Here is a 12,947-nt window from a genome sequence, read left to right on the forward strand (position 1 = left end):
GGTTACATGCTGTCAACCTTGCGAAACCATCTCAAGATGGTAGTTTCTCACCAATATGGCTTTACATAAATTGCAGTGTAACTGCAATCAATGCAGATGAACTACAAAGAGCTCCAAATTACTTGATTAGATTAATTAAACAAAGTGATTCCTGACAATGCAGCTCGCCACTGATGTCATCAGGCTGCGCCGCAGTGCGCACATGCGCAGACGGTCTCCTGCTCTCTGCGCATGCGCTGCGTTTCGACTTGCCAGGACTGGTTAGCACATGCGCCGATGACGTCATCGCGTGACGTCTGCTTCTTCGGGCAACGCACCTGGTCGGCCTCTGCACATGCGCTTTATGCAACGCCAACAGGTATTCACGCATGCGTCAAAGCTTCGGCGCGAGTTTCTGAAAGTGGAAGGAGGAGAAGTTTCGTCGGGCATTATATCGCAATTATTTAGTCGTTTTGGAGATTTCAGTCTGCTTCATTTTTATCAGAAAGAGGAGATTGCTCCAAGGTAAGTTGCTCTGAAAATATTTCCATTGTCTGAGGCACTGCATGTGCTCCAGTCCCTGTTGTAAGCTGCTCTGAAAACATTTCCATTGTCTAGGGCACTGCATGTGCTCCAGTCCACTGCACTGCACTAAAATCCTTTCCATTGTCTGGGGCTGTGTGCAGGCAGTACATGTGCTCCAGTCTATTGCACTGCACTAAAATCCTTTCCATTGTCTGGGGCTGTGTGCAGGCAGTACATGTGCTCCAGTCTATTGCACTGCACTAAAATCCTTTCCATTGTCTGGGGCTGTGTGCAGGCAGTACATGTGCTCCAGTCTATTGCACTGCACTAAAATCCTTTCCATTGTCTGGGGCTGTGTGCAGGCAGTACATGTGCTCCAGTCTATTGCACTGCACTAAAATCCTTTCCATTGTCTGGGGCTGTGTGCAGGCAGTACATGTGCTCCAGTCCACTGCACTGCACTAAAATCCTTTCCATTGTCTGGGGCTGTGTGCAGGCAGTACATGTGCTCCAGTCTATTGCACTGCACTAAAATCCTTTCCATTGTCTGGGGCTGTGTGCAGGCAGTACATGTGCTCCAGTCTATTGCACTGCACTAAAATCCTTTCCATTGTCTGGGGCTGTGTGTAGGCAGTACATGTGCTCCAGTCCTTGTTGTAAGTTGCTCTGTTCCTGCACCCATTAGAGCCGTGCACATGGACACAAAGCCACATGTTTCCCCATCCGCCCTTGAAACAACCATGCAGAGCCTTGTGAGACTCCGCAATTGCCAGCTGCTGCCTGTCAAGCAGAGAGGGCATCCAAAGCGGTCAAGTACTTGGGGAACATCCAGAAAGAAGAGACTGAGCACTGAAAGAAACAAGCATGCCGTGTCCAGTGGTAGCACAAATGTGAATGCTCTTGCTGAGTACACAACTGGTGAGGTGGGAGTGCAGCCACACCGTTCTCCATCCTCAGTGTTGCTTGAAGGCAAAGGTAGATAAGAGCGTAAGAAATGGAAGGTGATGCTGATAGCAGTAGGCAGGATTAAATGGGAGCGGATGGGAAGGCGTACGAGTAGCATAACCACTAGCAGGGAACAGCTGGGCTAAATGGCCTGCATTATGTTCATAGTCCAAAAGAAATGTGCTTCTTTTTCCAGCACCCTCACATCATTCATGTTTTCCCTGAGAGCAGCATTGAACCATCACGAGATAGGGGCAGTAACATCATCCTGACTCCTACAGCTGAGTTGGGTACTAAGTGATTCATTGGCGGTGTTATCAGTACATGCCTTTACTGCAGAACATAAAGCATGCTCAACATTGGAGGAGGGAAGCTCTGACACTGATGTTCTTTATTATTTCTTTTCACGTAAAACATGCCCTTGAGAAAACAATCCTTGAGACTTAAGGTCAGCATTCAAGCAATGAAGGCAACTGGATCATGCTGCGGAGCTTGTCACGATACAGAAAGGAACCTTGCATTTATGGATGAAGTGGAAGCACACATTGGGATGTGTTTGGGGAACATTCACCAAGAATAGATTGAGCTCAGACTCTTGTGACTTTCTTCAAGGAGAGAGAGGTCCAGTGTGTGCATGTGGCGGCGCATAGCACTGAGTGTGGATCTCAGGATGCAGCGAGAGTAGCAGTCCAAGGAACGTTGTATTTCTCGGAGATATCTGCAGTCATGGGTGGATTCAATGCATGACTTTGCCTTCTTCACATGGACAATACAGTAGTGGAATAGACAGCCACGCATTCATTCACCACAAGGCTCTCCAGGAACAATCTCTTTAGTTCTGCAAAGCAGAGACTCGGCCTGTCTGTCTCATGGGAATGCTGGCAACACAACACTCATGTATCCATGCACAGCAGTGCTTCGAATGTTTAATGTACTTAATAAAATTTCTCAATAATTAAACCTGGAATTGTTGAGGTTTTTGATGTTATTTTCCCGACTTTGCAACTGCACTTCAGATACTCAATTGCGGTGTGGTCCTTTGGGGGGTGGGAGGGAAAGAGGGGGGGCTTGTGAAGGGATAGAGGGGGAAGAGGGAGAGGGTTGTGACGGGGTGGAGGGGGGGGGGGTAGAGAGGAGGTGTGGGGGGGGGGGGGGTAGTGGGAGAGAGTTAAATTCAGAAGCTCCTGAAGAGAGGGATGCAAAACGCAGGGACCAGAGAGCTGCAATGCCTGAAGTACAGTTGAGAAATAGGGGAGAAAGCAGCTGGATGGAGAGGGCCGGAAGCTCCTCTCCCCGCAGGCCCGCTCCGCTCCCCTCCGTCACCGACCCGTTCGCTCGCCCACTCGCCGGCCGCTCTGTTCCTACCAGGCTTGGTCTGCTCCCCAGCCCCCCCTCACTCCCCCCCACCCCGGCCCGCTCTCTCACTCCGCCATTGTGTGCTGACATGTGTTTGTTAGGTACCCTCCATGTGATTATTTGAGCAGCGCCATCTTTAGTCCAGGCAGCTACCTAAAGTCGCAGTCTGTGACGTTTTAGTGGCACATGCTGCATTTGCGCATGTGCCACAACAGCGCCCCCTAGCGGTAGTGTTGTCAACAAATGCAGTCTTAATTAAAATCAAGAATTTAACCAGCATTTGGAGCCAAAGATATGCTACTTTGATGAATAACAATACGGAGCCACCAGCATAGCAGCTCTGCTAACTCCATTCCATTCTTAACTGGGCTCTATCACCAAGTGCATTGTAAATACATTATCTATATCCTAATCCCCCAGAGGATGAAGGGGATTGTAATTCTTTAAAATATAAGTTATCTTTTATATTTTTCTTTGGCCTCCTTATCTCGAGACACAATGGATAAGCGCCTGGAGGTGGTCAGTGGTTTGTGAAGCAGCGCCTGGAGTGGCTATAAAGGCCAATTCCAGAGTGACAGGCTTTCCACAGGTGCTGCAGAGAAATTTCTTTGTTGGGGCTGTTACACAGTTGGCTCTCCCCTTGTGCTTCTGTCTTTTTTCCTGCCAACTGCTAAGTCTCTTTGACTCGCCACACTTTAGCCCCGTCTTTATGGCTGCCCGCCAGCTCTGGCGAACGCTGGCAACTGACTCCCACGACTTGTGATCAATGTCACAGGATTTCATGTCGCGTTTGCAGACGTCTTTAAAGCGGAGACATGGACGGCCGGTGGTTGATACCAGTGGCGAGCTCGCTGTACAATGTGTCTTTGGGGATCCTGCCATCTTCCATGTGGCTTACATGGCCAAGTCATCTCAAGCGCCGCTGACTCAATAGTGTGTATAAGCTGGGGATGTTGGCCGCCTCGAGGACTTCTGTGTTGGAGATACGGTCCTGCCACCTGATGCCAAGTATTCTCCGGAGGCAGCGAAGATGGAATGAATTGAGACGTCGCTCTTGGCTGACATACGTTGCCCAGGCCTCGCTGCCATAGAGCAAGGTACTGAGGACACAGGCCTGATACACTCGGACTTTTGTGTTCCGTGTCAGTGCGCCATTTTCCCACACTCTCTTGGCCAGTCTGGACATAGCAGTGGAAGCCTTTCCCATGCGCTTGTTGATTTCTGCATCTAGAGACAGGTTACTGGTGATAGTTGAGCCTAGGTAGGTGAACTCTTGAACCACTTCCAGAGCGTGGTCACCAATATTGATGGATGGAGCATTTCTGACGTCCTGCCCCATGATGTTCGTTTTCGTGAGGCTGATGGTTAGGCCAAATTCATTGCAGGCAGCCGCAAACCTGTCGATGAGACTCTGCAGGCACTCTTCAGTGAGATGTTAAAGCAGCATCGTCAGCAAAGAGAAGTTCTCTGATGAGGACTTTCCGTACTTTGGACTTCGCTCTCAGACGGGCAAGGTTGAGCAACCTGCCCCCTGATCTTGTGTGGAGGAAAATTCCTTCTTCAGAGGACTTGAACGCATGTGAAAGCAGCAGGGAGAAGAAAATCCCAAAAAGTGTGGGTGCGAGAACACAGCCCTGTTTCACGCCACTCAGGATAGGAAAGGGCTCTGATGAGGAGCCACCATGTTGAATTGTGCCTTTCATATCGTCATGGAATGAGGTGATGATACTTAGTAGCTTTGGTGGGCATCCAATCTTTTCTAGTAGTCTGAAGAGATCACGTCTGCTGACGAGGTCAAAGGCTTTGGTGAGATCAATGAAAGCAATGTAGAGGGGCATCTGTTGTTCACGGCATTTCCCCTGTATCTGACGAAGGGAGAACAGCATGTCAACGGTCGATCTCTCTGCACGAAAGCCACACTGTGCCTCAGGGTAGACGCGCTCGGCCAGCTTCTGGAGCCTGTTCAGAGCGACTCAAAGAAGAACAAAGAAAATTACAGCACAGGAACAGGCCCTTCGGCCCTCCAAGCCTGCACCGATCCAGATCCTCTATCTAAACATGTCGTCTATTTTCTAAGGGTCTGTATCTCTTTTCTTCCTGCCCATTCATGTATCTGTCTGGATACATCTTAAAAGACGCCATCGTGCCCGCATCTACCACCTCCGCTGGCAACGCGTTCCAGGCACCCACCACCCTCTGCGTAAAGAACTTTCCACGCATATCCCCCCTAAACTTTTCCCCTTTCACTTTGAACTCGTGTCCTCTAGTAATTGAATCCCCCACTCTGGGAAAAAGCCTCTTGCTATCCACCCTGTCTATACCTCTCATGACTCGAGCAAAGACTTTCCCCACTATGCCGAGCAGGGAGATTCCACGGTAGTTGTTGCAGTCACCGCGGTCACCTTTGTTTTTATAGAGGGTGATGATATTGGCATCGCGCACGTCCTGGGGTACTGCTCCCTCGTCCCAGCACAGGCATAGCAGTTCATGTAGTGCTGAGAGTATAGCAGGCTTGGCACTCTTGATTATTTCAGGGGTAATGCTGTCCTTTTAGCGAGCAGGAAAAAGCAGAGGCATCTTGGAGCATCTCAAAGCAAGCCTTCAGAGCATTTACATTTTCAAAATTTAAAAAAATCAAACTCCAGAATTGTAGTCAATATATACAGGACGCAGAAACCATTCGCAGATCATGCCCAGCTAACTCTCTGAAAGAACTATTCAAGTAGTTTCATTCCCTCACTCTTCCAAATTTTTATTTTGCCAAATATTTATCCACTTCTCTTTTAAAACCTACTTCCATCAGTTTCTGGCAGGGCATTCCAACCCTAATAATTCTCTGCAAAACAAGAAAATTAGCCTCTTCCATTGCTTTTTGAAGATCAGAAATTTTCGTCTACTAGCTATTGATTCAACCACCAGATGAAATAGCTTTGCTACAAGATGTTGGGAGATGGGTAGATGGAATAGTGGAACTTGGTGCAGGATGGGATGTGCAATCAGGACAGCGTTAGAATAATCAGGTCTGTAAGTGACAGAGGGATGGGTGAGGTCTTCTACAAAAGGTGGGCCAAGGCAGGGGTAGATAGGCAATGTTAGGTTTGTGATGGAGTTGGAATCTCAGCTCAGGTTGGGGGACAGAATCTGTGGCGAGATAGTGGACTTTGTAAGGAGTGAAGCCAATGATTTTGGTCTTCTCAATGTTTAACAGGAGGAAAACTGGCATTAACCAGGATTGGATGTTGGACAAAGCAGGCTGATATTGGCCAGAATTTTTGGTTGGGCTGGGGCCGGGCGGGGGTGCCTGTCCACCAGCCAAAAAGTTGGTGGTAAGCCCGCCTCCATCAGGCCTGGGGTGCCAGACCAGGAGTTTACACTTCCCAGGCCCTTAATTGGTCTTGAGCAGGACGTCCACCTCTTTGAGGCAGTAAGCCCCGCCTAATGGAGCTGCTGGCCAATTAGCGGGCTGGTATCTTAGTCCCAGCAGCACCACTGAGAGTGATGGCCACTGCTGGGACTACACCCAGCCATCGGAAAGAGGATGGAGGACGGCCCGGGACCGAAGCTAAGTTTTCAGGGCCTTGCCAGGGACAATTGGTCAGGCCCAGGCGAGGCAAGAGGGGTTGGTTAAGGGGGCAGGGGGAGTGTTGTGCGTTGGGGACGGTTGGGTTTCGGGGGCGGCCCTCAGTGGGGCACAGGGAGAGCCCTCCACCAGCCTGCAAGAAGGCCGCCTGGTTTCACCAGGTGGACTTTGAAGCCTCGGCCACCTGCCAGATAAGGGTAAAATAACCGCGACGGTAGGCGGAGGCCTTAAATGTCAGTTCATTGGCCACTTAAGGGCCTTGACAGGCCGTTTCTTGCTGCCAACGCCCCGCATAAAATTGCAGCGGGCCGGGGGGGGGGGGTTGGGCGGGGGGGCCATAAAATTCCTGCCATTGCATTTGTGAAACCTGACACCATGTCTTTGTATGATGTTGCCGAGGGGCAGCTCGTACATAAGGAATAGGAGGGGCTAAGGATATAGTCTTGGGGGTTTCCAGAGGCTTCAGAGCAGGCACAGGAAGAGAAGACATTTTGAAGAAATATGATAATACATTTTGGGAGGAATGAGGTGCAGCAATTTAAACTAAATGGTACAATTTTAAAAGGGAGTACAGGTAGCAAAAGACGTGAGGGTTCATATACATAAAATTAGAAGGTGGCAGGATTAGTTGATAAAGCTGTTAAATCCTTGCTTTATACAAGCGTACAATTCTAGGCATCACACTTTAGAAAGGATGTCATGGCCTTGGAGTGCAGCGCAGATTGACTAAAATGACGCAGTGGTTAGCACCGCAGCCTCACAGCTCCAGGGACCCGGGTTTGATTCTGGGTACTGCCTGTGTGGAGTTTGCAAGTTCTCCCTGTGAGCGCGTGGGTTTTTGCCGGGTGCTCCGGTTTCCTCCCACAGCCAAAGACTTGCAGGTGATAGGTAAATTGGCTGTTGTAGGTGGTAGGGAATATGAGATTACTGTAGGGTTAGTATAAATGGGTGGTTGTTGGTCGGCACAGACTCGGTGGCCGAAGGGCCTGTTTCAGTGCTGTATCTCTAAATATAAAAAAATAAAATACCAAAAAGATGAGGGACTTCAGTTACATGGAAGAATAGAGAAGCTGAATTATTTTCCTTCAAGCAGAGGTTAAGGGGAGATTAAATAGAGGTGTTCAAAATTGAGTATTGTGATAGAGAAAACGAGGAGCAACTTTTCCACCAGTAACCACAAGACAGATTTATGTTAATTGGCAAAAGAATCAGAAGGGAGATAAGAATTTATATTTTTTAATGCAGTGACCTATGATGATCAGGAATGAATCTGTTATCATCCTTTCAGGCAGTGCATTAGTAACTTTGTAAAAGGAACTGGATAAACACCTAAACTGAAAAAAATGCGAGGCTGTGGGAAAATAGCAGGAGTGTAGGACTAATTGGACAGTTCATTCAAAGAGCTGGCTGTGCCTTTCTAAATGAGCATTTATCCTGCCCCTCAGAAGTTTTTCCCAATAATTTTCCCACCAGTGAGTTTAGGCTGACTAATCTGTAATTATTCGGTCTATCCCTTTCTCCCTTTTTAAACAATGGTACAATGTTAGCTGTCCTCTGGCATCACGCCTATAGCCAGAGAGGATTGGAAAATGATGGTCAGAGCCTCTGCTATTTCTTCTCTCCCTCCATTTCGTCCAAGCCTGGGGAATTATCCACTTTCAAAGATGTTAAACCCCTTAATACTGAAAGTATTTAAAGAGGAGGTAGATTTTTTCAAACATCGGGGAGTTGAGGGCTATGAGGAGCTGGCACGAAAGAGTTGAGGTCTGGGACAGATCAGCCATGATCTTATTGAATGGTGGGGCAGGCTTGAGGGGCCGAATGGCCTACTTCTGCTCCTATTTCTTATGATCGCTCATATGGCTTTCTCCTGTGCTGTAAAATTGTATTAGGATACTCTGGCTATGATTGGACAGGTAAGAACGAACCCAAATAAGGGCAGTCTAAACAAGGGAGAGGTGACGGAGATGGGTGGTGGTGGCTGACTTTGTCAGAGACAAGAGGTTAAGAATGAAAGTCACAGAGAATGTAATTTGTGACTTTGATGACGTCCATTACATATCATCTGCAAATTGTGAATTTGTGCTACCGGGACTCAAGTCCACATCAATATAAACAGCTGCTTTTGCCTGAGTGAGACTGTCAATTTCTTTGCAACAATTGCCTAATTCACTATTTTTTTTCTGTGTCAATAAGTATCAGGGTGGAACTGCTCAAACTCACCATTTAGGATCTGAACAGTTAAAGAGACGTATCACTTTAAATCTGGTCCACATTTAAACCCAGCTCCTAAAGGTGGATATATATTAATGCATTTGGAACTTATGAATAGGAGTAAATCACTGAGCTCTCAAGCCTGTTCAATTAGATTATGGATGATTCCCAGCTTTGTTCTACATTCCTCGATATCCTCACCTCACAAACATTAGTCCTGCAAATTTCAATTGGCCCCCAGCATTTACAGTTTTTGGGGGAATGAGCTCCAGATTTCCAGTCCACTGCGAAAAAGTATGACTGATTTTCCTCCTAAATGATGCAGTTCTAATTTTAGTTTTAAAATTGCTGCCCTTTATTCAAGATTTCCCCACAGGAGATAGTTTCTCTGTATCTACCCTATCAAATCCTCATCATTTTCAACACCTCTATTAAATCACTCAATTTTCTAAACTCAAGGGAATACAAGCCAATTTTATGCAATCTGTCTTCATAACTTAACCCTCTAAGCCCCATCATTCTGGTGAATCTGCATTGCAGGTCTAAGACCAATATACACTTTTAAAGGTTCGGTAGCCAAAGATCAAGACAGTATTCTAACTACTATAATTTCCAGCCACCATGCAATAGAAGCCAACATTTCATTAGCCTTTTAAATTATTTTCTACCTGTTCACTAGCTTTAAGTGACACGAGTAGTTTGAGTACCACCCCTCTCAACTCCTCCACTGTTGCGAAATTATCAAACTGCTTATCTCACACCCAGAATCACTGAATTGTTAGTGCAGGAGGCGGTCATTTGGCCCAAAGTTTCCGTACTGGTTCTCCGAATGAGAAATTCACCTAATGCCATTTCGCCGTCTTCTCCCTGCAACCCTGCACGTTCTTGCTTTGCACATAACCATCTAATTCCCTTTTGAATGCCTCGATTGAACTCGCCTCCACCACGCTCTGAAGTAGCGCATTCCAGATGCGAATCACTCAGCGTAAAAATGCTTTTCCTCATGTTGCTCTTGTTTTTCTTGCCAATAACTTTAAATCTGTGCCCTCTCATTCTCGATACTCACACGAGTGGGAACAATTTCCCCCTATATATTACTAGATCCCTCATGATTTTGAATACCTCCATCAAATCACCTCTCAGCCTTCTCTTCTGCAAGGATAACAGTCACAACTTTTCCAATCTATCTTCATAACTGAAGTTATCCCTGGAACCATTCTGGTGAATCTTTCGTGAAGTGCAGCGCCCAGAACTGGACGCAATACTCCAGCTGAGGCTGAACTACTGCCTTATACAAGTTCAACGTAACCTCCTTGGCTCTTGTACTCTATGCCCTTATTAATAAAGCCTAGGATACTGTATGCTTTATTAACCACTCTCTAAATCTGTCCTGCTACCTTCAATGACTTATGCACATATAGCTCCAGATCCCTCCGCTTCTGCGTCCCCTTTAGAGTTGTACCTTTTATCTTATATCGTCTCTCCATGTTTTTCCTACCAAAATGAATCACCCATTACTGGATCAGCAGAAATTTCCTCCAGTTAAATATTAGAAGAGTGAAGCCATTGTTTTCAGTCCCCATTCCTAACACCGTTCCCTAGCTGCAGACTCCATCCCTCTTCCTAGCAACAGTCTTAGATTAAACCAGTCTGTTCGCAACCTTGGGGTCACATTTGGCCTGGAGATGAACTTCCAACCTCACTCGTGCCATCACCAAGACCGCCTTTTATATCTCTAACATCGCCAGACTTCGCCCTGTTTCTGCTCATCTGCTGCTGATGCCCTCATTCATGCCTTCATTACCTCTAAACTTGACTATTCCAATGCACTCCTGGCTGGTCACGCACATTCTACTTCCCGTAAACTTGAGGTCAGCCAAAACTCTGTGCCCGTGTCTTAACTTGCTAAGTCCCACTCCCTTATCACCTTCCTATACTTCTCCACTTCACTCCTTTAAGACACTTCTTAAAAGCTATCTCTTTGACCAAGCTTTTGGTCATCTGACCCAATATCTCCTTTTATGGTTCAGTGTCATACTTTGTTTTCTAATGCTCCTGTGAAGTACCTTGGGATGTTTATTACATTAAAGGCACTATATAAATGCGAGTCGTTGTTGTTGAGCACTTGGAACCCTAAATCTCTTTGCTCCTCCACAGTTCCTAGTTTCTCACTGTTTAGAAATACTCTAATTTGTTTTTATTAGGTCCAAAGTGAATAACTTCACACTTCCTTCCCATAATGAACTCTATTTGCCAGTTTTACATGCCAATTCTTTGTAATTTCCTACTCCCATTTTCACTACTTACAGTACCCGCCCCCCCCCCCCCAAACTCTATGCCTTCATCCAAATCACCAACAAATATGGTGAAGAGCTGAGGCCCCAGTACAGATCACTGAGGAATACCTCTTGCCACATCCTACCACTCAGGGTACATGCCCTTTATCTCTCCCAACAATTACAACTCATCTCACAAGGTAGCCTATAATTCCATGTGCTTTCATGTTGTCAATATTTTGCATGGAACCTTCTCAAATGTCTTCAGCAAGTCCTGATGAACAACACACACAGACACCCCTTTAAGTGACCATGCTGGTGACCTCATAAAAACAAGTGAATTAGTCAGACATGACCTACTTTTCACAAACCATGCTGACTCTCAAATAAGGGAACAATCCAATCTTATTTTCCCCTGTTATTCTCTCAATAAGTAGAAACATAGAAACAGGAATAAGTCAGTTAGCCCTCAAGCCTGCTCCACCATTTAATAAGATCACGTCTGATCTGTGACCTAACGCCACATACCCACCCTTGCCCCGTTATCCCTTAATATCTTTGGATGATAAAAATCTATTAATTTCAAATTCATAATTAACTGATGGATTTTCCCAAAGGAAGAAGAGTGCAAAAGGTCAGGCAGAAATACATTTCCAGTCGGAAGGAGATCAAAAGGTGAAAACAGCACCCTTCCTGCCAAAGGATGAAAGTTGGGGGGGGGGGTTAAAACGGGCCCAGGAGGAACGAACCCAAACCTAGCTCACCCTCCCGCTCAATGAGTGGATTCACTGGATTTAAATTCGTGAACCAAGGGTGGGGCTGTGAACCGGAGCCTCCCCTCCGACTGCCGGCAGCGACACGGCTAATACACAAGAAACAGCCGCCACCAACCGGTAACCGAAAGGCCCGAGGAACAGGATGAAGGTCACTCTAGTTCTGGGTCGCACACCGAGGGAACGGCCCGCAATTCACGGCCTGCACCGGTACCCGGCCCGGGGAGAGACAGACAAGACCGACCGTCTTGAACTCAGGGCCTTTCTTATCCCCCACCCCCTCCTCCTCCTCCTCCTTTCACCCATCTCGACCCGAGTCCCCGGCCCTCTCCTTACTTACCCTGCCGGCGACCAGGCGCCGAGAGGCTGAGCGCACTAGGTACAGCATAGCGACACGGTTTTGCTCAGAGTGTCCGGGCTCTGGGCCGGATGAGGGGGTCTGCTCGAGGTCGGCGGTCGGCCAGTGGGTCTTCCCAGGGTCGACTCGGAGCTGAGATCCGCACCAGGCGCTGCTTCTGGAAAATTCCGTCGCACGTGCGCAGCGAGGGTGATGTCGTCAGAGACAGTCAGGCAGGACCCGTGTGCTTTCATCTACACAGCGCCTGAGCAGAAGATTTATTTAAATAAAAGAATCGCAAACGAAGCGGACGCGGGCAGAAGCAACAACTAAATCGGTTCAGTCTTCAAAGAAGGTGCTAAAGAAGCGAATCCTGTACATTACACGATCAACATTTTAAAAGGGCTGGCGGTGCCGGATGGGCAACCCTGGTTTGAGGACCTTGTGCATAAAGGTTACAGGAGGTTCGTCTATTGCAAAGACTTTCATCAGCCAGGTTCATCATGGGGTCAGAGGGCGTTGTCAGTCAGCAGCTGGGGTCAGAGGGCGGCTTCAGCTGGGGTCAGAGGGCGGCTTCAGCCAGCAGCTGGGGTCAGAGGGCGGCTTCAGCCAGCAGCTGGGGTCAGAGGGCGGCCTCAGCCAGTTCGCACATGTACACAAGTGCATTAATGGAACCCGCATGGTCAAGTATACCCCAAAGGTGAACCTGTCTTTTTTATTACAGACAGGACGGGACGCAGCTTTTGTTATTACAGGTTGTCAGCATTTGCAGGTCCTCTCTCCCCAATTCTAACTATAAAATACATCTTTAAGATGTTTCTTATTCTAGTTCCAGCCTACAATATGTATAATTAAAAATTGGACAGCAAAAATCCAGTTTTATCACTAATTACAGAAGCAAAATATTTCAGATTTCCAGCATCTGCAGTAACAGAAAATGTTGGAAATAAACAGGTCAGGTA

The 12,947-nt window shown here is 47.3% G+C and overlaps 1 protein-coding gene across 1 annotated transcript in view; it reads right to left on the reverse strand.

The window, feature by feature from the left end:
- Positions 1–12,217, reverse strand: part of hspa9 (heat shock protein 9) — a 35,321-nt gene extending 23,104 nt beyond the window's left edge. Inside the window, exon 1 of the mRNA XM_068043259.1 lies at positions 11,989–12,217. Within this exon, the coding sequence (XP_067899360.1) occupies positions 11,989–12,036 (48 nt within the window). The 5' untranslated portion in view covers positions 12,037–12,217. The remainder of the gene's footprint in view (positions 1–11,988) is intronic.
- Between the last annotated feature and the right edge of the window lie 730 nt (positions 12,218–12,947).

Source organism: Heterodontus francisci, chromosome 12 (genome assembly GCF_036365525.1).
Source record: "Heterodontus francisci isolate sHetFra1 chromosome 12, sHetFra1.hap1, whole genome shotgun sequence".
In the NCBI taxonomy this organism is placed as follows: Eukaryota; Metazoa; Chordata; class Chondrichthyes; order Heterodontiformes; family Heterodontidae; genus Heterodontus; species Heterodontus francisci.